The sequence below is a fragment of the Guillardia theta genome (genome assembly GCF_000315625.1).
Source record: "Guillardia theta CCMP2712 unplaced genomic scaffold GUITHscaffold_26, whole genome shotgun sequence".
Classification (NCBI taxonomy): Eukaryota; class Cryptophyceae; order Pyrenomonadales; family Geminigeraceae; genus Guillardia; species Guillardia theta.
The window spans coordinates 547,615-574,170 of NW_005434648.1; the positions used below are offsets into that span (position 1 = coordinate 547,615).

The 26,556-nt window shown below is 52.2% G+C and overlaps 11 protein-coding genes across 12 annotated transcripts; 6 read left to right on the forward strand and 5 right to left on the reverse strand.

The window, feature by feature from the left end:
* Nucleotides 1-390: 390 nt before the first annotated feature.
* On the forward strand, nt 391-3,798 carry GUITHDRAFT_106875 (hypothetical protein; the record flags this gene model as incomplete). The annotated part of the gene is made up of 14 exons (XM_005834355.1): nt 391-1,233; nt 1,289-1,360; nt 1,500-1,552; nt 1,610-1,670; nt 1,724-1,762; nt 1,831-1,895; nt 1,948-1,998; nt 2,064-2,193; nt 2,488-2,616; nt 2,772-2,858; nt 3,008-3,121; nt 3,176-3,222; nt 3,344-3,414; nt 3,596-3,798. 14 exons carry the CDS (start codon nt 391-393, stop codon nt 3,796-3,798), a joined length of 1,965 nt encoding a protein of 654 aa, XP_005834412.1.
* Nucleotides 3,799-4,278: 480 nt separating this feature from the next.
* Nucleotides 4,279-6,727, reverse strand: GUITHDRAFT_50898 (hypothetical protein; the record flags this gene model as incomplete). The annotated part of the gene is made up of 4 exons (XM_005834356.1): nt 4,279-4,473; nt 4,750-4,915; nt 5,039-5,286; nt 5,549-6,727. Coding segments are annotated over 4 exons (1,788 nt in total), but the record flags the coding sequence as incomplete, so codon positions are not given.
* A 562-nt stretch (nt 6,728-7,289) lies between these two features.
* On the forward strand, nt 7,290-7,681 carry GUITHDRAFT_106877 (hypothetical protein; the record flags this gene model as incomplete). Its single annotated transcript, XM_005834357.1, has 2 exons — nt 7,290-7,293; nt 7,347-7,681. The coding sequence occupies 2 exons, from the start codon at nt 7,290-7,292 to the stop codon at nt 7,679-7,681; spliced, it is 339 nt and encodes a 112-aa protein (XP_005834414.1).
* A 459-nt stretch (nt 7,682-8,140) lies between these two features.
* Nucleotides 8,141-9,938, reverse strand: GUITHDRAFT_106878 (hypothetical protein; the record flags this gene model as incomplete). Its single annotated transcript, XM_005834358.1, has 9 exons — nt 8,141-8,281; nt 8,342-8,480; nt 8,530-8,698; nt 8,750-8,817; nt 8,874-8,936; nt 8,993-9,076; nt 9,123-9,203; nt 9,259-9,281; nt 9,450-9,938. 9 exons carry the CDS (start codon nt 9,936-9,938, stop codon nt 8,141-8,143), a joined length of 1,257 nt encoding a protein of 418 aa, XP_005834415.1.
* Nucleotides 9,939-10,178: 240 nt separating this feature from the next.
* GUITHDRAFT_106879 (hypothetical protein) lies at nt 10,179-11,102 on the forward strand (the record flags this gene model as incomplete). The annotated part of the gene is made up of 3 exons (XM_005834359.1): nt 10,179-10,273; nt 10,339-10,693; nt 10,734-11,102. The coding sequence occupies 3 exons, from the start codon at nt 10,179-10,181 to the stop codon at nt 11,100-11,102; spliced, it is 819 nt and encodes a 272-aa protein (XP_005834416.1).
* Nucleotides 11,103-14,595: 3,493 nt separating this feature from the next.
* Nucleotides 14,596-18,221, forward strand: GUITHDRAFT_106880 (hypothetical protein; the record flags this gene model as incomplete). Its single annotated transcript, XM_005834360.1, has 7 exons — nt 14,596-14,791; nt 14,885-14,953; nt 15,238-15,326; nt 15,385-15,504; nt 15,559-15,631; nt 15,810-16,977; nt 17,132-18,221. 7 exons carry the CDS (start codon nt 14,596-14,598, stop codon nt 18,219-18,221), a joined length of 2,805 nt encoding a protein of 934 aa, XP_005834417.1.
* A 9-nt stretch (nt 18,222-18,230) lies between these two features.
* GUITHDRAFT_152110 (hypothetical protein) lies at nt 18,231-19,034 on the reverse strand. Its single transcript, XM_005834361.1, has one exon. The coding sequence runs from the start codon at nt 19,018-19,020 to the stop codon at nt 18,829-18,831; it is 192 nt and encodes a 63-aa protein (XP_005834418.1). The 5' UTR covers nt 19,021-19,034; the 3' UTR covers nt 18,231-18,828.
* A 588-nt stretch (nt 19,035-19,622) lies between these two features.
* Nucleotides 19,623-21,158, forward strand: GUITHDRAFT_162724. Of its 2 annotated transcripts, none has more exons than XM_005834424.1 (5): nt 19,623-19,649; nt 20,205-20,310; nt 20,363-20,512; nt 20,562-20,900; nt 20,954-21,158. In XM_005834424.1, exons 1-5 carry the CDS (start codon nt 19,639-19,641, stop codon nt 21,119-21,121), a joined length of 774 nt encoding a protein of 257 aa, XP_005834481.1. In that variant the 5' UTR covers nt 19,623-19,638; the 3' UTR covers nt 21,122-21,158. The 2 variants fall into 2 exon arrangements, with proteins under 2 accessions (XP_005834481.1, XP_005834480.1); XM_005834423.1 differs by having other exon boundaries at nt 20,954-21,157.
* Nucleotides 21,159-21,375: 217 nt separating this feature from the next.
* On the reverse strand, nt 21,376-21,744 carry GUITHDRAFT_46539 (hypothetical protein; the record flags this gene model as incomplete). The annotated part of the gene is made up of 1 exon (XM_005834362.1): nt 21,376-21,744. A coding segment is annotated over one exon (369 nt), but the record flags the coding sequence as incomplete, so codon positions are not given.
* An 886-nt stretch (nt 21,745-22,630) lies between these two features.
* On the forward strand, nt 22,631-24,279 carry GUITHDRAFT_106883 (hypothetical protein; the record flags this gene model as incomplete). The annotated part of the gene is made up of 9 exons (XM_005834363.1): nt 22,631-22,842; nt 22,892-22,969; nt 23,019-23,402; nt 23,507-23,579; nt 23,632-23,679; nt 23,739-23,771; nt 23,816-23,886; nt 24,079-24,130; nt 24,175-24,279. The coding sequence occupies 9 exons, from the start codon at nt 22,631-22,633 to the stop codon at nt 24,277-24,279; spliced, it is 1,056 nt and encodes a 351-aa protein (XP_005834420.1).
* Nucleotides 24,280-24,507: 228 nt separating this feature from the next.
* GUITHDRAFT_86388 (hypothetical protein) lies at nt 24,508-26,187 on the reverse strand (the record flags this gene model as incomplete). The annotated part of the gene is made up of 4 exons (XM_005834364.1): nt 26,084-26,187; nt 25,978-26,038; nt 25,801-25,871; nt 24,508-25,746 (listed from the first exon to the last, which is right to left on the reverse strand). Exons 1-4 carry the CDS (start codon nt 26,180-26,182, stop codon nt 24,508-24,510), a joined length of 1,470 nt encoding a protein of 489 aa, XP_005834421.1. The 5' UTR covers nt 26,183-26,187.
* Between the last annotated feature and the right edge of the window lie 369 nt (nt 26,188-26,556).

A 26,556-nucleotide genomic window follows, 5' to 3' on the forward strand; every position in this document is an offset into this window, starting at 1 on the left:
TCTCGCTCTTCGCTCTTCCTTCTTCTCTTCTTCCTCTTTTCTCTCCTTCTTCTCTTCTCCTGCTTTCAATTCGCCATCTTCACGTGCCGCACCCTCATAAAGCCCCTCGTCCCCACCCTTAAACAAGGTGACCACATCCCCGCTCTTTCATTTACCCTCGTCCCCGCTCACTCCCCTTTCGGCTTCAGCTTCGGCAGTAGCTGCGGCTTCGGTGGCAATGGTCACTAGCTCCGAGGGAGGAGGAGGAGGAGAAGGAGGAGGATGGAGCGGGTGCGAAGGGGAGAACGAGAGAGAGAGGAGGAGGCGGAGGAGAGGTTGCTGATAGAGGCTCCCTTGAAGCTGCTCAGTCAAGCACCGGCGTTGTAGATTGAGGTCGGAGCGAAACGAACAATGGACCATTCACATTGTCGACTGAGGCGAGATCCGATCTGCTTTGAGGTTGACCAGACTCAGGTGTTCTACGACGAGGCCAATAGATATCTCATTACGTTTCATAATGGGATATTTAAGATCCTCTCGGTAGATGACCCCGGAATCCCTCCTCAAACAATCGATTTCGTGCGCCATGGTGCGGTTTTGGGAGTTTCATTGTCCTTGGACAAGAAGCATCTTTGTGTTCAGAGATCAAGTGCAGATGTAGACATCATCTGCTTGCAGGATGCGAGTGAGATGTCGTATTCTTGCATGGCAAAATCGCAGGGTTGCATGGTAGTGGGGTTTGTGTGGGTGAACACAGGTTTATGCGACATTGCCTTGATAACGACTGGTGGGCTTGAATTGCTGAGGATAACCAGCAAAGATGTCGTTCAACTTGTAAAACATGACCGGCGAGCCATCCATTGGTACAGGTACTACCATGAGACAAGGCTCGTCATGGTTTGTACTGGAAAAGAAGCCAATACCATTCAATGCTTTCAGTTCCTCCCGGACAAATTGATGAGGATGCCTGACTTCGACCCTGACGTCGCTCTCAATGCAAACGGAAAGAGGAGTCGACTGGAGAGAAACGACTTCATCCTGTGTAAGATATACGAGAAACTTTGTTGTGTCTACGTGTTCGCAAAGAGACAAGAGATGATTGTGTATCAACTGGGGAAAGATGCAATTGGACGACTGTGCACCATCAATCTCTACTCGGCATGTGATAACTACGCTCTGAGCATCGTTGACAACCTGCTGATTGTTCACAACCTTGACTCGAAGATAACTTTGATCTTTGACATCTGGCTTATGGTACACTCTCCTCCTCTATTCTTCGATTCTGCAAGAGGTTGACAGGGATGTGCAGCAATGGAGCGACCATCCTGTAGCGGCTCCTCTTCCTCTCGGTGCTCCAGTCTCTGCTCACAACGAAGACAGAGTAAGGAGCTGTTGGTCCATGAAGAGGAATCTGGCTGAGCGATGGTTGTTGTGTTGTGTTGTTCGACATTGTCTTAATTGGACTGTCATGAACTTCCCGTGTTGTTGTTTGCTGCATGTGATCTGATCGAAGTGATCAGCATGAAAATCTGCCGTCTGAACTCTCGCACGCGGACAGCTATCTGCAAGAATGGTATGTTCTTTGTGGTTTTGGAAATCTTCAACCTCGTGACTGCTAGAATTATCAAAGGAACTTTGAGCAGCCGAACATTATTCTTGACAAGAAAGCAGGGAAGTTGTGGTTCTTAGAGGTGCGCTTGAGGCTTACCACAGTATGATCTTGTTAATCTTTGAATCGCAACAGATCAGTTTGCAAAACCTGTGCATCATCAGCAGTGACAAGGTGAGTCGGCATATCCTTGTTCTGTCGGACATCTTGAACGGTCTGTGTGACGTGCGTTGTTGGAACAGGTCAACCTTGTTCGATGTCTGTTGAAACGAAGGGATGGGATCAGCGAGACGCTGTCGGTGATCAGGTAACTTCCTCGTTGACTTGCATCTTGTCCCTCGGTGGTCATTGGTGTGCAGGAATGCTGTCCGGGACCGGGAACCGCTCTTTTCTCTCTATCAGATGTTCAGGTGCTTTCCATACTGACGTGTTGAGTGCTGTTGTCTTGACTGGTCTTGACTTGTTTGACTGTCAGTGTGGTTGTGGAAGCTTCAGTTTCGCTCTCATCGGCATCGTCGAATGTCAAGATGAGCAAGTGGTGGTATTACCAGCCAGACAGACATGATCCAGCCGTCAAGAATGCTGAGGAGAAGACGGCGAATGGTGTGAACACCCGTTCAAACACAGGGGAAGACGGAAAATCGTCCAACACAACACAAGTTATCGATCAAGAAAAGATGACAGAGAATGTTTTTAAGGCAAGCACCTGAATTGCGTGCATATGAACAGTTGATTGGTGTACACCTTATGCATATGAATGCGAACTGTCTTGAGTATTCCATATAGTTTTGTTTCTGTTTGTCAACTCTCTAGGACATGATGATCCTGTCCTGTGTCTGAAAAAGATTTTCCCATTGTTGACCAGAGAACCTTCTTGCTGACCTCATGTTGATTCTAAGGACCAGAACGCTCATCTGATCTTTCCTGTGCAGATAATTCATCAGGAGAGTGTTGTCGACTCTTCATATCTCATGGCAGTTGTCACTGAATATTTGAGGAGTTTGAGCGCAAGGGGGATCATGGCGGAGGTAAGTCAGCAATACAACCTCTCATCTCAAAATCAGCATCATCAGCTCCAGTGTAGTACTGTGATCTCTTCTTCCCTCTTCTCTTCATGCTCTCTCCTCGATTCTTTCTCACCTGGTCCTATTGATCGAGATTTGACCTCTTTCTTTGCTCGCAGACCTTCCTCGTTGACTTCCAGCTGGAGCTGATCACCTCGTCCGACCCTCCTCGTTTTGCTGTCCTTCATCAACTTCTGCAGTACCATGTGCTCTCTCTTCTAGCTATCCGTCCTCCTCCCTTACCCCAACTCTTCCTTGATCTCTTCATTAATCCTTACTCCTTCCTTCTTTCTCTTCCTTCCTCTCACTCCTCCCCCCACAACGTACAGGAACTTCTCACTCTCTCGTCCTACAGGTCATCCAAGACTCCCTCCCCGTTGCCAGGAGGCTTCTCAGCTTGATCTCGAGATACCCTCCTGCATTTCAGCTGGGGTTGGACATGCTCCATCGTTTGCGGCTTCCGCAGGAGGTCCAGCTAGCTTGACATGGTAGTTTGAGGGCCTGACTTTTCGTGTCATCTCAGGTTGCCCGGGTCCTGCTGGAGTATGGCAAGCTGACAGAGGCGCTGAGGTAAGAGTCATGTGTCCCTGCGCAAACTTCCCAGCTCTTTGGGAAGTTCGTTGATGTCTCGCCCAGCTGCTCAACAGCTTGTCTGCGGCCTCTTGCCCGCCTTCTCAGATTGTCTGCTCAGGTACATCAACACCCGCGCAAGCGACGTACACGTGCCTGCTGCTGAGATCCTGGAGGCCGCCAGAGCGACAGGTGGGAGAAGGGAAGAGGGAGGAAGAGAAATGCTGCTGCTGCTGCTGCTGTTGATGATGATGATGACGACGACGATGATGATGATGATGATGAGGAGGAGGAGGAGGGTGGTAGTGGCGGGGAGCGGGATGCGGACAGGAAGGATGATGATCGAATCTTCATTTGACATTCGAATGTCCAGGGGACAACCAGAAGTTCTACCTCGCTTTCCGGTTCGTCCAGGTGCGAGAGGAGGGAGGGGGGACGAGCGAAGCTGAGAAGCAGCCGCAGGCAATGCACGCGGACCAGTACGAGCAGAAGAGGAGAAACTCTCCTGGGTTCCTTCCGTCCGACAGCTGTGAGGAGCATGTGGAGTTTTACAAGAAGATGTTCGAAAGCGTGTGATGGGTAGCAGTAGCCTTTCTTGTTGATATTCTTTCCATCTTGTGTATGAATACCATCGGGCAATCTACATCAACTCCTTTCGTCCTCCCTCTTCTCCCTCCTTCAGCTCCTCTTCCTTCTCTCCCGTTGCTTCTCCCCCTCCAGCCCCTGGCTGGCGAACAAGGAGCGGAGGCTGTCGATCTGCCCTGACCGAAGGATGCGATCTAATCGATTCAGCTCGCTCCTGTAGTTTCCCTGCTCTCCCCTCGTCGGCAGCGTTTCCTTCCTCGCCTCTTCCCTCCTCGTCAGCGTGAAAAGGGACGACCAGACGCTCCCTTCCCGTGTTTCCTCCTGCTCCTCCTGCTCCTCCTCGTCCTGCGCTCCCTCATCTCCACCTCCCAGACCTTCTCTCCTCCTCCTCTCCTCCAACAGTAGTCTCCCCCCTTCACCCTGGTCCTCCAGGAAGCAGCTCACGGTAGGGAGCATGCTCAGCAGACGGTCAAACTTCTCCAGGAAGAGAGCGAGGTTAACGTCTACTACCTCCTCCTTCCTCGCTGCTCCTTGAGCTATCAGCGACACCTGCTCTTCCATCGCTGCCCGCAGACGCGGCTGCACCAAGCTCTCGTCCACCTCCCGCAGCCCCGCGATCATCGCCAGCCCCAGCTCCGTTGGTTTCAGGTGCCTGACCCCCAACCTCTTTTCCCCTCCTGCTGCTCCTGCTCCTGCTCCTGCTCCTGCTCCTGCTCCTGCTCCTGCTCCTGCTCCTGCTCCTCTTCCTCTTCCTCTTCCTCTTCCTCCATGTGTCGCCCCTCCCCGTTCTGCTCCACGTTCTCTCTCCCAACCCGCTGCTCCCTCTCTGCCTCTCCCTCGCCCTATCTGTCCCCCTTGCCCATCTCCAACACTCTCTATTCCTCCTACCTCGCCCTCCCCTTCTTCCTCCTCCTCCTCTATCGGGTTCCCAAAAGCGTCCACAACCTGCACGTACCTCCGCGCCAGGATGTTGGCGATATGGGACGAGATGGACGCGTCTGTTCCGATGCCGTGCTTGTCCATGAGCTGCACCAGCTCTGCCTCCTTCAGCGGCTCAGGAGCACTCGTCTCCTCCTCCACAACCCTCACGCTCCTCACTGGGACAGACCTTGTCCCCTCCTCCTCAAGGACTTGCAGGTCCTGCGAGAAGTTGAGGGAGGCGATCATGGTAGGAAGGAGTTGCCCCAGGTGAAGCCGCTGCTTGGTAGAGTGGCAGCAGAAAGTGAAGTACTCCCCCTCCTGCTCCTCCTTCCCTTGCCCCCTTCCTCTGCCTCTCCCCCTCCCCGCTCCTTGTGTCCGTCCCTTCCCCTCCTCGTCTCCATCCTCCGCCCCTCCTAGCTTGAAGATGCCTCGTCTCTCTAGGAAGCGGAAAGTGGGCATGAGGGACGCAACGGTGTTCGAAGCGACCAGCTCCCACAGTCTCCTCTCCTCCCTTCCCAAACTACCCATGCTCCCACTCTTCATCGGCGTGATCGGCGGCTGTCGAAAGAGTCAGAGTACGAGTCCGAGCCAGGGGAGGACGACGAAGACGAGGAGGCAAACTGCAAGGAGGGGGGAGGCGGCGGGACAAAAAAAGGGGGATCATGAGGAGGAGGAGGAGGAGGAGGAGGAGGAGGAGGAGGAGGAGGAGGAGGAGGAGGGGAGGAGGAGGTGTATGATGATGATGATGATGATGAGGAGGAGGAGGAGGAGGAGGAGGTGTATGAGGAGGGGATGGAAACGATGCGAAAGGTAGACTTACATGATCACCGCGATCGACTCCTCGGGATGGGACGGAAACGCATCCTTCCTCCAGCATCTTCTCCACAAACCTTCCCAGCTGCGACCCGTCCACGAGCGGTCGCAAGAGGTCGGAGGGATCGAAGGAGGGAGGGAACCTGCTAGTCTCCGTCCTCGGGTAGGAGATGTATCCTCGCGTGTACAAGCGCTCAGCGATTGCCATCGTCTTAGCCGGGGAGAAGCCCAGCCGGAGAGAGGCGAGCTGAAGGAGAGCAACGGTGTTGAGAGGAAGGGGAGGATCCAGGGATCGCTCTTTCTTCTCGACCCTCACTAGCCGAGCATGCGAGGTCTGCTGGCAGGACCTCAACGCAAGGAGAGCTTGGTTGCGATCGAAGGTCGACCCTCGCATCCACTTGAGGTCCAGCGTCCTGCTCCTGCTGCCCCCCACCAGCACCTCCACCTCCACCTCTATCCTCCAGAACTTCCTGGGGACAAATCGCCGGATCTCCTCGTCCCTACGGACGCAGAAGAAAAGGGTCGGAGTCTGACAGGGCCCGAAGGAGAGCAGCTTCAGCTTACTGTCGTTGAACTTTCTCCTCGCACCCTCCAAGAACCTCCTGGTCAGCAGGCGGGTGAAGGTCACGCCCACCTTGAGATCCATCTCCTGCCTCGCGTCCACCGCCATGGCCTCCTCCTCGTTGGGCTTCCCTGGGCTCGAGAAACTTCTCTTGAGGCTGTCGGAGGAGAGAGCAGAGAATCGTGCTCGGAACACCACGTCGTCAGACAGGAAGTAACCGCGAGACCGGAAGAGCCTGAGGATCTCGAAGCAGATGTTCTCCCCCTCCCTGTCGCAGTCCAACCAGAGGAAGAGGTACTGCCGTCCCTCCGCCAGGCTCAAGAGGTGCCGGTCCACCTCCTCCTCCTCCACCGAAGTCTCGAACACCTTTTTCACCCGGGCCCCGAACAGATTCCTCGGATCGCTACCAGTGTCTTCATCGAACTCCATGGCCTCGACGTGCCCAATGACCGAGGTGAAACTGATCAGGCTCTTCCTCCTAGCAGGTTGAAAGTGGTAGAAGAAATCGTGGATCCTGCACATGGGCGCATGCCCTGCAGGATTCGATCTGCTTCTTTTCCTGCCGTTGCTCAGGATGGTGGCAACGGTGTTGGCGACTGACGGTTTCTCTGCAATACAGAGCACACGAGGACAGTCTTGGTCCTCTTCGATTCCTGCCGAGCTGTCCTGCTGTTCATGGCGAGAGGACGGAGGTTGGTCATCGCAAGCTTTCGTTCTCTGCTTGCCCTCTTGCACGTTCGATCTGTTGTTTCGAATCCTGTCCTGCTGTGCAGTTTTCTTTGTACCTCCCCCTTGGTTCTCTTTCCTCTGTGGACGAGGGCAGTCCTTGGTCTCATGGCCTTCAACGCCACAGTTTCCGCATGCTCCAAACTGCCGGCAGATCGCTTCAGGAGCGCTCTTGAGATGTTCTCTCCTCAACGCAAGGAGCTTCTCCATCTCTTCCTCCCTCGCTCTCCTCGTCCCGATCTTGTTGAGCTGGTACACATCGAGCGTCTCTCCCCTCTTCTTCTTTACCAGCAATTCTTCAATCTCATCAAGTTTCTCTTTCAAATGCCTGCAGATCAAATTTCACCCAGCATTCTGTCAGCAGAGAGAACGAATCGGGACATGTGGAGAAGACACTCGAACGACAGGGTTAAAATGAGATAGCAACATAGTGGAGACAACAAGGCAGGAAAGAGAAACGATGAGTAATGATGTTCAGACAGGTGTAAAGGATCAGGGCGGCTCCGAGGACGACCAGAAGGAAAAGAAGAAAGAGAGGACGAGAACGAGATCGAGGACGTGAAAGTGGACGAGGACGAGGATGACGAGGAAGGGGATGACGAAGACGACGAACATAACCAGGAGGAGGAGGAGGAGGAGGAGGAGGAGGAGGAGGAGGGAGGGGACAACGACGAGGAGGAGGAGGAGGTCGTGGTCGTGGAGGTCGTGGAGGTCGTGGAGGTCGTGGAGGTCGTGGAGGTCGAGAACGAGGAGGACGAGGACGAGGACGAGGACGAGGACGAGGACGAGGAGGAGGAGGTCAGGGTGTATGGATGGTTCAGCTATCTTGCTCGGTCTCACTTGATCTTGTAGCTAACGCTCCGAATGCGCGCTGCTTCTTCATCCATGACCTCAAGGTTGTAAACAAAACAACCGTAAAACATAAAAAGATTTCAATTGTGCAACAAAAAGCGATGGAGGGAATGGTAGGGAAGGAAACATGGAAGCTGTACGTTCTCGATTTTCTTCTATAACATTCAAACACAACATCATAAAAGTGATAACTTGGTCCTTCATCTCAGTCTGCCACCCCAAGATCTGGAACGATATGTTACTAGCTTCGAAACAAGAGGAGGAAAAGGAGGAGGAGGAGGAGGATGGGCAGTGGCAGAAGGAGTAGGAGCAGAAGGAGTAGGAGCAAGATAAACGAAGAAGATATTTGCATCATCAAGAACAACTGGTCAACCTGGACTTTAGGGAGTTCAGTGGTGGCAAACAATTTCTTCGCTCAAGTTGTTCTCCGGTTTGTGTGCCACCCTGCCCTCAAGGCGTTTAGTGGGAAGAAGCCACAAGCAAAATCTGAGATCCCCGTCTCACCAGAAACATCTCAGCGACTGAGCTCGGTCTTGATGGTGAGATATGCATAGGCAAGTACTTGAAGGTATGGGAAGAAGACGAAGAAACAGTTTCGACCTGAAATTCACAAGTAAATGTCTTGAATTTTTCTAGCATGAACTTGTTTCATATGCTCACCGCCTCGAACTGCTTGCTGTACACTGGTGCAGTGAAGAGATCTGAGATCGCAGGAGGTGATCGAAGAGACAACGAAGAGCTTGATATCGGGCTCGGATAGTAATTGAGATGCGCATTCTTCATATCAAATCCTCCCTTCCTGCGTTCCACTCAGATCAGCGGCTAACGGTGTTCACATTTTCCGCAACCTTCGCACGATCCCAACAGGGATGAAGATGCTCTCGCTGGACTTCGACGCAAGCTCGTCCATCAACGAGCTGGTGGTGGAACGGACGGAGCTGGGAAGTTGCGACTGACTTGTAGAAGGCAGATTTCGAAACCAGCTCCCGCTCCTTGAAGGAGAGGATTCTTCAAGACCTTGTTGACAAGTCTGATCATTCAGAAGGCGTCGCAATGATTGTTTCTCACCCTGCACGCCATTTCTTGCCCGATTGCTGACGAATATCTCCACGTGGCCGAAGAGCTCTTTGTCGAACCTACAGCTATGAGAACAAGTCAGCGGTCCATTGTCAATGATGAATTCACAAAGCACCTGATTGTAACGTCGCAGCTCCAACAGATCTGCGGTGCAACGTAGTTCTTCACAGTAGAAAAACTGTGAAGGTAAATCACATTAGAGATAAGACACCATCCATCGTTCTATTCACAAACCTGATGTTGACTAGATCCTCGATGTTTTTCGAGCACCTTGCTCTGAACAGTTGAGCAGAGTTGGAGATATTCAACGCTAAGATCCTGTATTCGTTTCAGAGTTCTTGGGAACTTCAGCTTACAAATTGACCTGAAGCTTAATTTCTCAAAATATCCTTCAGGTACAGACATCCCAAGGTAAACGCCACCCATCTCACTCCAGCATCTGGATCTGATCACAACAGATGTTTCTAGTTTCACATCAAAAGTTTGGCAAAGAGGAATACCTGTGGGGATGGGTGTTTGATTCCTATCAAACAAAGGTCAGAGTTTTTATCACATTCACAGGTAGCTCACAACTTGATGAAAGGAATATCCTCCATCACTGCGATCTCTAGCACGGTGAACTTGATTTCCGGACTTAGGGACATGGCATCGCATCAAATTCTCAAGACCTCGTAACATCTTCATGACGTACCTGATTCACTGCGGGACTCTTTGGTCGTGGTGCTGGTTCCTCCCGGTACTGACTTCCAAAAACGACTTTTGCTTTTCTTTTCTTGGTCTTCGACTTCTTGTTTCCCTTCAGCGATTTCTCCGTGCCAAAATATCCATCCAACTTGGACAAGGGATATGAATGAGGAGAGATGTTTCTAGCCAGTTCTGCTATTGTAGGAGATGCAAATATCCCTGTTGTGTTGACCGGCAACGATTCATCAAGCCTGTGATCTTGATTGCTGCTATCTTCTTCTGCTCCATCCAGTAGTCCAGCTGGGATTTCAGTCTGGGATTTATCATAGAGGCAACAAACTCCAATCAGACACTGGCTGGTCTCCTGGACCTCTATGAGGCTTCTCGGCTTATCTCGAAAAAGAAAGTTGTAAGATGGAGACTGCACGCCATTCCAAAGTTTCTTTGCCGGAACTCTCCGCAGCAAATCGACGATCCTTGGGCAGTACGAGTCCATTGTTGTCGTGCGTGTGTCACTCAAGATGTGTCAGTTGTCTTCATCGACAAGTGAGGTCTCATATCTCTCAGTAACTTCTTCATCTCCTCTCATCTTAAGGACTTGCTCCATCTCCTCTACTCTCATCGCTTCCCTCTTTCGCCAGCCTCAACATGGTCGCGACTTGACAAGGCTGTGTGCGGTTATCTCATAGCCCCATAGTGTACGGGCCTGCCTCAGCCGGCGCTGTTGGCTGATCGGATGATCATTTGGATTCACAACAACGAACAGCGGAAACAGTCTGCACCTGTCCGAAAGAAAGCGAGCTACAAGTTGAAGACTGCAAGTCCTGTCCGGTCGGCAAATACAAGAACTTCACGTCATCGCTATTCAAGACGCTTCACGGCGAAATCTGCGTCAGTTGTGACATCAACACCTACAAAGACTTCATCGGGTACGATGCCTGTATCAACTGCCCTTCATACTCCATAACGCTTTCCAACCAATCTTCGTCCTTTGATCAGTGTCTTGCTATTGCTGGCTATAACCGGGACGGAAAGAACTGTCCTACCGCGAAATATCTACCTTGGTCCAGATATGCGAGCTTCGGAGCCGACCAGTGCAAGAACGTATCGAAAACCTGCCCTGCTGATTCATACATGATCGAACAGGCGAATATGTCTTCCAACATTCCATTTACCAAGCTCAGCAATAACGAAAATATCTACTGGAAATTTACCGACACAGGCGGCGATCAGACCGCCTACAGTGTCAATGTCACTATGCCATCGCTGGTCATCATGCTGATCATTGCAGGGGGCGGTTCTGCGCGGTGACGCAGTCGGAAAGTACGTGGCTTTAGGTCAGTGTATCGGCGGTGGTGGAGCCGGTGGCACGATCCGTGTTCATGACTTCTGGCTGCCTGTTGGTCAGTATACCGTGAAGGTTGGCAGGGGACGAGTGAAAGGAAACAGTACAGATAGTTCTTTGACCAGCGCCAATCTTAGCTACGTAGCCATTGGTGGCGGAATGGGTGGATGGTACGGGGTGAATGGAAACACGGTGGCTCCGGTGGCGGTGGCGGTGGAAGTTCAAGTGGTGGCGGAAGCGTTTCCGGTCAAGGCTATCCCGGTGTCACTAGCCCTTTTGGTGGAAGCGGAGGTGGTGGCGGCGCCGGTGGCATAGGAATAGGATACGATCAAACATACAACGGCAGAATCCCGGGTGTATGCATCTATTCAGACATCACCGGAACTTCGCTGCCTTATGGTGGATCGGATGGCGATTTGACCATATCATGGAAGAATACAGCGAGCATGTGCGGTATCGGTGGGATCGGTGGTTATTCCGGCCGTATAACTGGAACGAATGGCGCTCCGGATACAGGATCTCGCGGTGGTGTCGGTGGATTCTCGGGTGCAATCATCGCGCTAGAAGTTAGCCTTCAAGGCGATACATCGCAGGCTTCTGGTGGAGCATCTGGCGTTGTTATCATTCGTTCAGCTTACTTGCGATATTGTCAAATCTGTCCTGCTTCAAAACCTTACGCTCCAGTAGGATCAACAGATCCATGCCACTGCCAGCGCTGTCCGCTTGATTCATTCGACTTAGGTGATATCTGCGTGAAACGATGCCCTGCCAATTCGAAGAAGCTGCCTACAGAATCTTACTTCAACTTTACATGCATCGCTTTTCCTGGATTCTATCGTTATGGACCTGACTTCCAGCGCTGCCCAACTGGAAGCTACAAGGATACGTATGGAAAGACTACCTGCCTTGCCTGCCCCCTTGGCACCCATTCCAACACCGAACAGAGCACGTTCTGTTTGAATTGCCCAGTGGGTTACTATACAGTTTCGACGGGCTCTTCGGTGTGTGTTGCTTGTCCCGCCTTCTTTTTCTCGGTCTCACGGACTGCCCCAGCGGAGCGCCAACTCATGAGATCTCGTGGGCACCAGAGGTAGAAGACAGCTGGGCAGTCCTCCAGAGCCAAGGCCTGCCACGGTGGTCGGCCATCGACGCCACCGACCTCCATAACATCACCAACACCCTGTCGCTGGATCTTCCGAGAGCCTATGATAATCAACAACACTACGGCCAACAATGTCCGCGGCGGCTTCTCTGAACCACCGCGACCTACTTGTAGGCTGAAGGGAAGACAAATCGGAGTTGTCAGGCGCATACTCGCCCAGACTGCTGGTGCTGGTGTTTGAGAGGACACTAGCAATTTTGATATGAAGATGTAATGATAAGGTGGATCCACTCTCTGGAAGGACGCGAGTTTTCTCGCCCGCCTCTCAAACGCTAACACACGATCAGTCTTATGATGGCTCAAGAGAGGCAGCGTTACGCCTATTGATCTTGAATCCGAGTTTAAGCATCTCGAGTATCATATCATTGGTGTACAGACACAACCGCATCAACAGCTGATTTGGGGTCAAGCAGGTGCGATGGCATGATGGGTAAAGTACAAAAGCTTCTCATCTCTCATGGCATCTCCTCCTCCTCGCTGGCGGAGATGTACCATGCTATCCACTTAGGGTCTAAAGGATATTCTCCCTCGACTCGCTCGCTTCCGCCCTCCTCCTTCGACGCGTCCGTTTGCTTTCGCTGCTTCTGTTCTGCACGCTCTGCTTTCTTGAAACGAGACTGGCGCTCATACGGCCAGCGGGTGACGCCCAGCCGCCGGCATGCGCTCTTCAAGGCAGTGAGCGACAAGCCCTGGGAGTGGGAAGATGTCAGAGGACGACAAGGGTGGGAGAGGGTCACCAGAGAGGCGGCAGCCTTGGTTTGCGGGAGGTGAAACAGGTTCGTCAGGGTGGAGCGCTGCAGGCTGACGCCTTGCCTTCCCTTGCAGATGATGAGAGATCGCTGGAGAGTTTTCCTCCTCGGGAAGATGCGGACTGACGTGCTCATGAGGAAGGGAGAGAGGAGGGGAGAGGTAAGGCGCTGTGCAGGGAACTGCCCTTTTATGTTGTGCGCGCTGGGGACGAATACTTATTATCGTGTCTCTACGAGGATTTGAAAGGATGCGACGGTTGAACCTGGTTTGTTTGGGAAAAGACTTCTTTTCGATGCTGGAGGGACTCAAGTTCAACCTCGAGGCGGCTACAAGGGACCCCCACCCTCCCCCCTTCCCCTTCAATAAGACTGGTACTTGCTGACAGAGCGGATGTAGTAGCCACCCCCTCACACCAGCTGATAATCGACCAGCTAGCCATGTTCGGTCTTCCAACCCCTTTTGGTTTCGTGCATCTCGAGCCCGCCTCAACCATCTGAGTGGCTGACGACAACGCAACTCTCCGGAGCGTCTCGGGGGCCCGGCCATGAGCAATGGCAGGTGACTGCAAATGTGGCGGTTGAGGCAGACAGCATATGAATCTACTAAAGCAACAAGATTCCAACACTCATTCAGTCTCTCGGGATCTCAACTATCAGACAGCATTCAAGGTTTGAACATTGCAGGGTCCACGTCTTCACGCGGTTCACTACTTTCATAGCATGTTGGTTTTGCCTCAAAATACACCTTCCGTGATTGCAATCTGACGATTGCAATGACTGCTGCCTGAGTGCAGGTGATTTTTCAACGGTATGACAGCGTTGCGATGGTTGAATTCGAGAGTTTCAGCTCGTTCCCAAGAGTTTCGGATGTTTCAGAGATGTTGTTCGACTAATACAAAGTCGACCTCTCCTCCTCCCTCCACTCATAGCTCCTTACGAGCCTATTTCTTTCTTGCTTTGTCAGGCAACATTGGCTTCTTGTTTGCTTCTTCTCTACTAGTGCACCAACATGGAGGACTATTAACGTGCACTGGCATGGCAAGACAGAAAACTAGCCATGGCTGCTGATCCGACCAGATTCAAACAGAATCGTGCCAGCCTCTGATGACTGAGCCCGTAAAGCACTTGGAACAGCCTACAAGTCGTCAAGAAGAGCCTGAGGACAAGAACTTAAGTAGATTACTGTACTTTTGGCTGTTGTCAGCAATCAAAGAAAGACACTGGTGTGTTGGAGGGTGCACATGACTGAAGGAAGAGGTGTGAATATGCTCAGTGCATTTGTTGCCTTGCCCGAGAGTCCCTCTGGTGCCAGACTTCACGCACGCTAGATCATTCTTCCTTCTCTGCTGTTCCCTCTATCATGTTTTCCATGCCCGAACGCAATTTGCGCATCAGCCCTCGAGTCACGTCAAATCTCACGTGCAAAGATGCTGCAGACAAGATGCCGGAGAGTAGGCAGAATGCGACCTGACGGTCATTGGTAAGCAAAGCAAAACTATGGGAAGACAGTTGCAGATATTACCAGGAAGTAAACAGTGTTCCAATCAGTCGTCGGGTTGGAGCAAGACATCAAGACTTGATACATCGGCTAGTCCTCACTCGCTTCCTATCCGAGCTCTTCCTCTCTCTCTTCCTTGCCCTCTTCTCTCTATTCTCTACCGAGCGCTTGCTCTCCCTTGTTCTGCTCTCGCCAAGACTTTTTGAAACGGGGATCTCGCGAGTTTGACTAGGTTTGACAACCTTTTTTGGGCAGAACGATTTCGCTGTTCAGGCAAGGCAGGCAGGAGGAGAGTTGGGAGGGAGGAGGAGGCAGAGGACAAGGTGAACACGTATGATGGCAGCTTTGAGCAGGAAGTAAGTGCACAGCATCGGCCATCCTAACTTTCCCTCCGCTTCCATGGTGTCTCGCGCGGAGGGTCATGGCTTTCCAGTCAGGAACGATGAGTTCATGACAAGTTATGAGAACCTCTCAAGGGTGCAGCGGACTCTGAGACTGGACAAGGCGGCTAGTGAAAGCCTCTCAACTGAGTACAACAAGGTCTCCCGTGCAAACAGGCCCAAGTCTTCCATCTTCGATGTGTTCAAGTTCAAAGGTACACTTTCTGCCTTGCTCCAAAGTTCCCCTCTCCCTCCTCCCTCCCTTACCTCATCCTCCGAGTGTCTCACGTGAGAGTCTAGAGCTTCAGGACACTCAGCAGACAGCAAGAGATCACTGGCTGCCGGATACACCTCGACCACCAGCGCCTGTTGCGCAGGTAAACTGAGCGATCACTGAATTTGCAAGACTTGACATGTCAAATAGCACACAAGTTTTAAAGCAGAGGAGCAGTTTTCTGTCAAAGACACCAAGAGTAATCTATCTTCATCATCACAAATTGAATCTCCATTGCCTTCGTGATCCTCTTCAATATCATCCTCTACTTTGCAATCATCGTCTTCATACCATCATCATCCTTCTCTCCGTCCCCACCTTTGTCTTAGATTGTCATCACGATCACTATCGTCGTTCCTTCATCATCGCAACTTATCTCATGCTCAGGAAACATCGAGACATGGGATGAAGTAAAGGCAGGATACATGTCACTCTCATACTACTGCATCTTCTTCATCGTCTTCCTTGCAGTCTTGGTATGTTCCTGACGCGAACATTCTTAAGAGAACATCTGTTGATGATCCATCTCTTCAGTCCTTGCAGAACATTCCTACAGATGCGTACGATATCGGCCAAAGTGTCCGGGGAACAGTCTTCAGCGAGGACTTGGACCTTACAGGGGTGACGGATTACTTGACCTTGTGGGATTATCTGGTCAGCGTGTCTTGTTTGTTCCGCAGTCTCCTCTCATTCCCCTTGCAACATCAGATCGGAGAGGAAGAGGCCCAACCCGCGGATCCGACTGTAGCCTACACTCAGTACGCACAGACAGACTCGCCTGGTGAACTTGAACAAAGAGAGACCTTCCACCTTCTTCTCCACCTCCTCCTCTCATGACCTCCTCCTATCATCCCCCTCTATCTGTCTCTCTTCCTCCCATCTCTCTCCCTCTCTCTCCCTCTCCATGACTCACTTCTCTCTGCCTTCTCTCCTCCTCTTCTGATCTCACCCCCTCTCAGGCGCTTCCTCCAAGGGAGGGCTTCTCGGCAAGATTTTCATGGCGCAGTACTACAACGACGAGCTGATACCCGAGAGAGACCTGGGCTACGGCATCACCTACATGAACCGACTGGTTGGGGGCCTGCTCATAGTCCAGCAGAGGTCTGATTACGACAACAAGACTCGCTCCTCTTCGCGGTATAGCCAGTGGTACCTTCCCTTCATCTCCCGCCAGGAGTCCAGGGCAGACTTTGGGCTGGCTGTCTCCCCTCCAAGTGTCCAGGACCTAGGGCTTGTCGACGCTCGATTCTCCAACAACCAGGACGTGCTGGCACAGGCGGACGTGAAGCGGCAGGAGGTGCTTGACTGCTTCAGGTATCAGGAGAGCATCGGCGGGTACGGGAAGCTCTTCAGGGCGTCGGTGGAGCGAGACGTGCACATGGAACTAGCGTGGAGGCTCAGAGATTCGCTCTGGATCGACCAGCACACGAGGAGCATTGAGGTCAAGTTCGCTCTCTACAACGGCAACTATAACATATTCACCTTCTGCAAGCTCACCGTCCGCTTCTCTCCCAGCGGCGGCATCGACCGGCTCGACACGACGCCCTATTCCCTCGTCACGTCGGGGATACGAATGGAACCGTACGCGGGCAGCGGGGGAACGAGGCTGCTGCTTGTGGAGCTGCTCTTCTCCCTCATGATAGGATACCAGGTGGGCGAAATTTTCGTCACGGCCGCTCAGAAGCTAAGTAGCTCAAGGAGAAGCTTCTTTGCTTTCCTTACCTCCTTCTGGACCCTCCTGGACATTGTCAACCTCTTCCTCTTCATCTACTCTATAGTCAACCGATATCAGTTCATCGTCCACCTGCTGCAAAACCCCATCAAACTCCCTTGCAACCAGTACGAGCCCATCCTGGAGGCCACCAGCAACATGCAGCAGAAGCAGCTGCAGCTCAACGGCATCAACATCTTCCTGTGCTTGCTGCGCTTCTTCTCCTTCTATCGCTTCCAAGACAAACTCAACGTTCTCACCCTCACCTTCCAGATTGCCTGGGTCGACATCTATCACTTCGGCATGCAGCTGGGCGCGGCCTTCATCCTCTGCGCCCTGATGGGCTTCTTTCTCTTCGGCTCCAGCACCGCTTCCTACTACCGCATGGACTTGGCGCTTACGTCAATCTTAGAGATGTAATCAATTCAATGTTGTGACCAGTGCGCTGATCGTGGGAGAGAGAGTCTTGTTGGGGATTTCTTGTTCGCACAATCTGGATGTTACGTTTTACTCTTGTTGTGATTCGTCTTCGAATGACATGTCATTTCTCAGAGTGACTTGTTCATGCAGGTGCGTCAACAACTACGACCTCCCAGCGCTCCGACGAGCTTCGCCGCTTCTTGCCGATGCCTTCATGCTGTTCGTCTCCATCTTCATCGCTCAGATTTTCCTAGGCTGCTTGCTCGCCATCCTCATGTCCTCCTTCTCCAAAGCTGTCACGGGGCCCAACTCCGACGGTTCCGACGGCATCAGTTTCACCATCGGCCAGCAGCTCGGCCAGGCTCTCTCCCGCCTCTACTTCGCGTACCAGCAGAAGTTCGGCAAGGAGCAGCAGCGACCGCAGGAGGGGGAAAGAACGTCCAGGATGCTGGTGAAGATGTGCGAAGAGCTGCTGCAGGAGGGCGTGGAGGCCTTGAGCAAGGGCGAGCTGGCCGCCAGGATGAGGATAGAGCAGGACGTGCCGGAGGACAGAGCGAAAGAAATCAACCAGCAGCTGCATACACACAGCTTCTGGTTCGTTCACACTGAGCCTCCTCCCAAGAACGTTACAGGCTTTCGTGATGACGTGGACTTTGGGGACGAGCAGCTATGGGACGAGGTGGAACTTCTACAGTCGGAGAACGAGCGTCTGCGCCAGCAGCTCAAGTTGTTCAGCACAGACACTCCAAACGCACAGGACGCAGAAGCTTCAGACAAGCATCTTACGCACAAGACAGGCTACTTGAGGAAGAAGGGAGGATACGGGGGAGGGTCCCAGTGGATCGCTGAGGGGAGCAAGCAACTCAGCGGGCTCAAGTGGGAGTGGAGATGGTTCTGCATCACTCCGAAGTACATCTCCTTCTACAAGAACCACAACCAGACAACTCCTGCCTTCATTATGTCCTGGGTCGAGATGGTCAACATCGAGATCGACGCTCAGCCGCAATCTTCGTCCCTTGACAGCAGCGCGATAGGAGAAACCCCACAGAAAGCTTGTTTAGGCTTCGCCCTGATCTTCAACACATGCAGGGTGGAGGTGATGTGTTATGACTTCAGGGAGCGCGCAGACTGGCTGGTGTCCATCAAGGAGTGTATCGACGAGCTTGTGCAGCAAGGAAAGGACAGGTACTTCCTCCTCAAGAATCGCAAGAGCTCGATTGCAAGGATGGACGCTAGATGAGGCGGATCATGCGATGCTTGTTGTAGTTGTAATACATCAAATAGTATCAGGAGGAATCAGATTCCTTGAAGTTGAACGCTGGAGGGGGCGGATCGATTACATGATGACGACATACCTGAGAAGAAAACAGGAGGGAGAGAGGAGGGAGGAGGAAAACGAGAGAGTCAGTATCCATTCAACTCAACAGAACAGGTATGTTGGAAAATCCTATCGAAGGAGCAACAAATGAGAAATAATTTTTCATTTTGGAACCATCCTGCCATCTCTCCGTCTTGCTCCCTTAATTGTCATTTTTCACTGACTACTTGTTACACTTGGGCTATCATGTGCTTTATCATAGTCTATATCTGCTGCCATGTCACATACTGTATCATATGCTACTTTGTCTGGACTATTCTATATCATGTGTCATATCATTTGCAATTTCTGTTGTGCAACTTATCATATACCGTACCACTTTCTATCTCATTTCCCATAACACATTCCAAAATACGTTCTATACCACATTCCATATCACGTTCTATACCATATTCTATATCATAATGTACATCAGAGGTTAATGTGGAGGGTGCCGATCCTGTATGTTCCTTCCTCGCAAGACATTGACTTACCCGCGGTAAGAGCCCTTGGGCATGTTGACGAAGGTGCTCTGTCCCTCGACATCAGTGTTCTCTTGGCAGTCGGTGCATCCTGAGCAGCCATCGAAGCTTCCCCATCCCGTCTGGAGAGGAGGAGCGGAGAAAGGGCCTGTCCTGTACCCTCCCATGGGGTAGCACTCGAGCGCAGTGAGGAACGGCATTGCGATGGCTCTTCGATGTCCACCCACCCCTCCCTATCAATTAGGGCAAAGTTTGGGTGGGGGTATACACCCCTACCTCCCCATGACCTCTCGTCTCGGTGACTCGAGTTTCACATACCTGGTATTTTCAGGGTGACAGACCAGGTGAGGGTGGGTACCCTCACCTGGTACAGAAGACTTGCCTCGTACATTGTTCACTCAGTCCGGGCCGGTGGCGGGCGGGTGCCGAGGCCCGGCGGGGAAATGGAGGCGAGGAGATTGTTTTGTTAAATGGTAGGTGGGTGGGTAGTGAGACCCCTACCCCTTCATTTGATGCTTTTTGTTGGGATATTTCAGGGGTACTTTCCTTTCTCGTTCTATTTTCTGTCATACCCGACCCACTGATTCTGACACCCCTTTATTAAAGGTCACAAGAAGGGGTAATTGAACAACAACAACTTTTCCCAAATAATCATCATATTTGTTTGATTTAGTTGAAATCCTATGATTCAATTACGCATCCTCTCATTTATTTCAAATAATTGTCCAACTTGTGAAAATCAAGTACCCCCCTTTCTCAACACACCAACCCTCTAAAAAAAAATCCCTCGTGCAGGCCGACTGTGGACTTCACGAGCTATGGCTGTCGGGTAACGCATGCTCCCGCTCTCTTCCTCCTCCTCCTCCTCCTCCTGTCACTGTGATGAAGTTCTACAATATCCTGAACGTCTCTGAATGCACGAGATGTGAAGGATGTGTTGAGTTTGCATTGTGTCTTGTGTTCTTGATGTTGAATCCTGTATTTCATGGCTTTCCAAGTGGTATGGAATGACAGGGGAAGATCAGGGGATGGATTCAACTTTTAGTGGAGAACAGCTGTTGATGCATACAAAATGAGGGATATTTCCTCACACTTGGCATCCAGCGTGATAATGTGACATGTTGAGTGCCGACAAGCCAAGGATTGACTAGGATTGGAACGACTGCATTGAATTCCCGCAGGGGGCAACATGAAAGCTATTTCGCAGTTGCCGTAGAGGATTCGAAAATTGTTGGAACTTGGCTCAATAGGATGTGTATGAGGATTGTACTTGATGGTATTTCTGAACCTGTTAGGATTATGTCCCCCATGTGCTTTGATTTCGTGTTTCCTACCTTCCTCCCTCTGCTCACCGCAATCGTGGTCGCTGACTTCTGTTTCTCAGCAAGAACAAGCGTCTTAGCAAAGGTAAAAAGGGGAAAGGAAAAAAGCAGGTAGACGCCTTCTCCAGAAAGGACTGGTACGACATCAAGGCGCCCAATGCTTTCCAGGTTCATTTCCCTTGCACGTTCGTCTTCCTCCCTCGTGATCGTCCTGCTGCAGATCCGTAACGTTGGAAAGACTCTTGTCACCCGTAGCTCTGGCATGCGCGTTGCCACCGAATACTTGAAGGGCCGCGTTGTGGAGGCCAACCTTGCGGACTTGAACAAGGACGAGGACCAGAACTACCGCAAGATCAAGCTCCAGATGATGGTTAGCCGTCCTCGCCTTGCCTTGGGCGTTCGGTTGACTCGTCTTGCAGGACATCTCCGGAAAGAACTGCCTCTGCAACTTCTACGGAATGGACATGACCACTGACAAGATCCGCTCCCTCGTCAAGAAGTGGCAGACCACCATCGAGTGCACCGTCGACGTCACCACCACCGACGGCTACAAGTTGAGGATGTCCTGCATTGCCTTCACCAAGAAGAGGGCAAACCAGTTGAGGAAGACCACCTACGCTCAGACTGCTCAGATCAAGCAGATCCGCAAGAAGATGACCGACATCATGACCAAGGAGGCTTCTACCGTCGACCTGAAGGACCTTGTCCGCAAGTTCATCCCTAACTCTATTGGCACCCAGATCGAGCAGGCTTGCCAGGTTGATGTTAAAAGATCGTTGCAAGTTTGTTTCTGACACCTTCGTTTCTGCAGTGCATCTATCCTTTGAAGGATGTCTACATTCGTAAGGTTAAGACTCTTAAGGCCCCCAAGTTCGATATCACCAAGCTCATGGAAGTTCACGGAAACGCCACTGAAACCTCCGCACCAGCTCCTGCTGCTGATGAGGGAACCAAGGTTGACCGTCCAACTGAAGCTTAAATTTTTCTTGCAAACAAGTAAAAGATGAAAATACGCATCAGTAGTCCTTGTTTCTTTCTTCATCCGATGGGGACAGATGCGTTGAAGATTTACTTCAATCTCAAAATTCCCTCCAAACATCATGCAACAAGGTCAATCACTTGCCTTCACGTCTGACCCTGTTGCATCCTCTGCAGCCTTTCCGCCTTGAGGGGAAGGAACGAAGCGGAGGAGCTCGCGAGCACAGAGACGTCATGGTCGACATCGTGCATGGACTTCTCAATGCCATCGAGCCTTTCATCGAGGTTTACAAAGGATTTCTCGAGCTTCTCGTTCTTGATTCCCTCGCTCCACTTGGCTCGACGAGTCTCCAGTACGAGAAGGGAGATCCCGATGCCGAACACCACCCCCTCAGAGATCAGAGTGGCTCCTTGCTTAATAGCTTCTTCTTCTGCGAGGGGAGCAATCTCCTTCACGCGGATGCTCGTTCCGAACAACTTCATTCTGATCTCCATCCTGTGCATTATCTGTGCAGCCCCTGCGCATGTCCTTTTGACCCTGTCGTACTTGATGGATCGAGCTATCAGAACGTTGGCCATGGGCTTTGCTGCTTGTCGTATCGCTAAGATCGCAACCTTGAAAAGAGGCAGAATTGCCATTTTGCTCCTCTACCTTGCTGGAGATAACTATGACGAACGTAGGTTATAGGTCCGTACTTGCCACTTCTTGGCGCTTGAAAATCACAGCACTTTTATGAGCAGCTCAGATGTGCGTCCTTGACGTTGTCCGAAGCTTTTCCAGTCTGCTCCTATACTACTCCTTCACTGTGAAGTACTGTGCTGTCCCCCTCGCTGTCCTTTCAGCAGCCCTTTCACCTGTGCTCTCCTCTACACACTCCTCTCCTCTCCAGTTTTTCTTTTGCTCTTCTTTCTCCTTCCCTCTTCTCTTCTCTCCTCTCTTTCTTTTACTCTTTTTCCTCCTCACCTCACCTCTCCTTTCCTCACCTCACCTCACCTCACCTCTCCTTTCCTCTCCTCTCGCCTCTCCTCTCCTCTTCTCTCTCCTCTCCTCTCCTCTCCTCTCCTCTCCTCTTCTCTCTCCTCTCCTCTCCTCTCCTCTCCTCTCCTCTCCTCTCCTCTCCTCTCCTCTCCTCTCCTCTTCTCTCTCCTCTACCGTCTCGCCTCGTTCCAAAGTCCCACCTCCGTCATTCTTCCTCCTTTTCCACCACCCACCCCTCATGACCGCATCTTCCTGCCTGCTAGTACCCCTTCAGAAGTACCCCACCCTACGATCGAGGAAACTGATAACCCCCTCCTTTGGCTTGTTGGACCCCCTCTGATTGGGCCTGTCAATCCTGCTGTGATGGCGACGGCGATTCTGGAACGGCGCCATGCCCAAGACATCAGGAGCCGCGACCGCTCACAGACTGAATGCAGTCCCGTTGCAGGACATCCAGCTCCTCCATCTTCTCGTTCTCTTCCTCGCTCATTCCAAGGAGAGGGACTAGAGGCCTCGCGTCGCTATGATGACATGGAACAGGCCAGGAGGTCTGGTGTCGGTTTAGCCTTCGACCATGGCAGCCTGCGCGTGGATGAGATCCTGGAGGGGTACTCTGCCATGTATAGCCACATCGTTGAGAAAGGAGACAAGCTTGTGTTCGTTCAAGGCGTTCCCGGACAGGGCGATGCACAGTTTCCCAACAACGAATTTGCCAAGTTGTTTGGAGAAGCCATTCCAGGAAGGTTTGCTCTCAATGCTGGGATGTAGAGCCTTCTTGACGGCATTTATCAGACAAGGAACGTTTGTGAAGATGGGGTTTGAGTGCTCCAATCCAAGACACAGAGATGTCGAAGACACTTTGTACAGCAAGTGATGATACCGTAGAGCCTTGATGGGGCTGTTCTGATTTGCCTTGCAGAGAATTCTCCTCCTCGTGGGACCACAAGGCATTCCATGTGCTACTGATGCGGGGAACCCGTCAGTATCTCCTCCTTGTCAGCAGAAGACTTTTGCTCGAGCGAACTGTCCAAGAGTTCAAAATCCTCAACGAGAAACTACGGGGGATGCTCGGCATGAGAACTTTTAACCCTTCATCGGTCTCGATGACTACAGAAGAGCTGATAAGTTCGATCTACGTGAACAAAGACATGATCTCGCACAAGTCAGAGCGCGTGAACGTTGTCGAAGCTTTTGGTGTCTTCGACAGGGAAACGAACTCTGTTATGGGGCAAACTCGAGAGTTCATGATGCAGGAAAGCTACCTTGCTGTCTTGGTCCTCTGTGTGAACTGTTTGCATGACAGGTGATTCCTCGTCCGGGCAATCAATTCAGCTACGTCAACAAACCGCTCGAGAGGTCTGTCACTGTTATGTCATACAGTGCATGTGATAGCAGAGGTCGTTTCAGCCAAGTATCTGCTAGATTCCAAAAGCTTCCAGGCGCCCAGTCTGCGTTCGAGTGGTTGAGGGAAGCAAGGAAGGTAACTTCACCTCCTGCCTCCTTCTCGATTATGTTCCGACGTGCATGCGCAGGAGCAAGATCTCCTGCAAGAGAGGAGTGAAGCGCGGCAGCGTTGCAAGGTCTGCGTACAGTGGCACGTTCCCCTCCTCGTCCCCCTCTGACTTTTGTCGTCTCGCAGGAGCTACTTTCTCGCCTGCAAGGGATTGTTGCGGTCCTATGAAAGACTTCGATTGACTTCCTTTGACCCCTTGACAGAAGCTGAAGAAGCTGGAAGATCAGCAGACGGGCATCGATGTGGAAACGGTGAAGGGAGAAAAAAGCTTGAGGTAATCTCCCTCCCTTCTCTCCCCTCCCCTCCTCCCCCCGCTTTCCTCTCCTTCCCCGTCCTCTTCCTCCCCATTCCCCCTTCTTTCCCAGCAGACGCCAAAGTCTCACTGCTCCCATTTGCTGCTGCCCGGCCTGTTGCTAACTCCCCCGCGTCTCTACCTGCCTCCATCTCGCTCAACTCTTACCTGCAGGATGAGGGAGCTTGAGAAGAGGATCGAGGAGGCAAGGACGAGGCAGAAGGAGGTGAATCGCAAGCGGAGAAGAAGGAAAGGCTCACGCGTGTACAGGCGATAGAGGAATTTGAGAAGCAGCACAGGAGGAGGCGAGATGCGGAGCTGAGAATAGGAAAAGTGGGAATGGCGTCACGGGCCATGGGGGGTCAGACGAGTTAAAGTCATGACGAAGGTGGGCGCGGAGCCGTTCATCTATGGTTAGTAGATAGGAATAAACGCTGGAGGACCAAACATGAAGGTCTGTGGGACGGCGGAGGTCCGATGATAGCGGGGATGGAGCAGCAGGAGGCAAGCGCTGTGAGAGGAGGAAGAGGGGAGAGGTGCGATGTGATCGATTTATACACTCAAGAGGGTTGCTAGTCTAAGAGCGTTAGGTGCTTGCACAAGTTACTTGACCTTCTCCAGCGCCTGCATGGGCGTCATGCCGGGGTTGGCAACGAGCATCTCCTCGATGGCGATGATCTTGGTGACTCCGTCGATCATCTTCTGGACGAGCTCGACCTCGGAGAACCCGATGCGCTGCTTGTTGGAAATGTCCCACTTCCCTCCTACCGCCTCCGAGTGCTCGCCCGACGACCCGCGCGGCTGCAGGTCGAAGGCATCGCAGACCTTCTCGAGGGCCTTGGGGTCCTTGTTGAGCTGGGGGATGCGGATCATGACAGAGGCGCGGAGGCCAGTGCCCAGGTTGGAGGGGCAGGTGCCGAGGAAGCCGAGCTTGTCGCTGTACATGAGCTTCGCTCCGTTCTTCTGCGCGGCCTCGGCGATGGTGTCGGAGATCTTGCAGAAGCGAGCGAAAACGGACCAGACGTCTCCTCCCTTCTGCATCGAGATGATGCGGCAGTGGTCCTCCTCGTTGCACCAGGCCAGGGCAGTCTTCTCGTTGTTGTGGAAGATGCCACGGTTGTCGGGCCACTGACGAGCAGCTCCAGCAACAGCAAGCAGCTGGGCTGGTCCTGGCTTCTGGAAGAGGAAGCCGTTGGACTGAAGCATCTCCTCCTCCTGGGCGGTGAGGTTGCCGAGAGGGTAGTACTTCCCTCGCAGTTCTCCCTGGAACATGCCGAACGCCTGCTTGAGAACGTTCTCCACCCCCTCGCGCTCCTTGGGAGTGGCGCCGCAGGGAAGCGAGAAGCCGCTGATGTTCCTCGCCGCGCGCACGCGGGTGGACTCGACGTACTGGTCGAACTTGAGCTGCTGCTCCCTGCTGAAGTTGAGGTGGAGGGGGTTGAGATCAGACCTGTGGGACTGGGTCTCCGGGTCGAACTTGTGCCATCCCTTAACGATGGGGTAGATGATCTCCTTGAAGAGGTCAAAGCACTCCTCGTCTCCTGCGGTGAAGCCGACGCCAAGATGAGGCTTCAGGACTCCGCACTGGATGGCGTTGGAGAAGGAGTAGCCCTTGGAGGAGGTGATGTCCTTGTACTTGGCGAAGAGATCTGCAGTGAGGACCTTGGACATGAGCGAGCGATGGCCCGAGTGGAAGGGAGGCAGCTCAGTAAAAGTGATGAACTTAAAGTCCTCGGTGTCCTTGGGGTCGGGCTTCGAGTTCTTCCTCTGCTCCTCCAACCACTTCTCGAACTTGGCGACTTCTGCCTTCTCCTCGGCTGACATGCTCTTCTTCAGAGTGCTCTGATCCATGAGCACATCACAAACAGCAAACTGACTATCTATTCATCCTCTTACCTTCTCAGACTTTCCTGCTTTGGACTTGGGAGCCCATGGCTCCACATCCTTCTGCAGGTGGCTGCGAACTCCTGCACGTCAAGGAGTCAGCTTCCTAACAGGTTCAATCATTGCCATGGTGGAGAAACGTCCGAGCGTGGAGGAGGAAGGAGGACAGCGGTAGCATTTCGCACTCACCATAGGCAGCAGCCAATCCAAGGCTCAGGGCGATGCCAATCTCGAAGGCAAGCTGGCGTCCCTGCATGGAATGAGCAATAGGAAGAGGACGCGCTGCTTGTCACACCTTGATGGCGTCATTCGGTCCAGATGCAAAGGTGCGGATATAGACTTGCTTCGCGCGAGAAGCATAAACCTTGGATACCAGGAACCTACGAAGGAACATTCCCTGGCGCAGGTCATCAGCAATGTATGAGTGGAGAAAGGAGCTGAATCGACGAATGCTGGTCGTCCATTTCACGCTGGCATGCATTCTATTCCGGTTTCTTGCATCATTCATCCACCACATCTTCTTTCCAGCTCACAAAATCCTTCTCCTCAAGTATTCCTTCCCTGCTCTGAACACTTTCACTTGTGTGTCATCAGTACCCCTTCATAGGTGGGTCAAAGTCAAACATTCGATTCTAGTCGTCTTGTCCCACTTCCATCTCATTGTGACATGTCTTCATCCTTCTCCTATCTACTTCCTTCCTCTCCTCTCCCCTCTCCCCTCAGCATTTTCGTCGCTGGAACTGAAATGCCCTACATCTTCTGCATGCT

What these genes read in the sequence shown, in the direction of transcription:
- GUITHDRAFT_152110 (XM_005834361.1), bottom strand. Translation starts at nt 19,020, where the DNA reads ATGCCGTTCCTCACTGCGCTCGAGTGCTACCCCATGGGAGGGTACAGG.
- GUITHDRAFT_162724 (XM_005834424.1), top strand. An exon ending in AGATCAAGCTCCAGATGATG is followed by an intron (nt 20,513 to 20,561) that starts GTTAGCCGTCCT and finishes CTCGTCTTGCAG; the next exon opens with GACATCTCCGGAAAGAACTG. An exon ending in AGATCGAGCAGGCTTGCCAG is followed by an intron (nt 20,901 to 20,953) that starts GTTGATGTTAAA and finishes TCGTTTCTGCAG; the next exon opens with TGCATCTATCCTTTGAAGGA.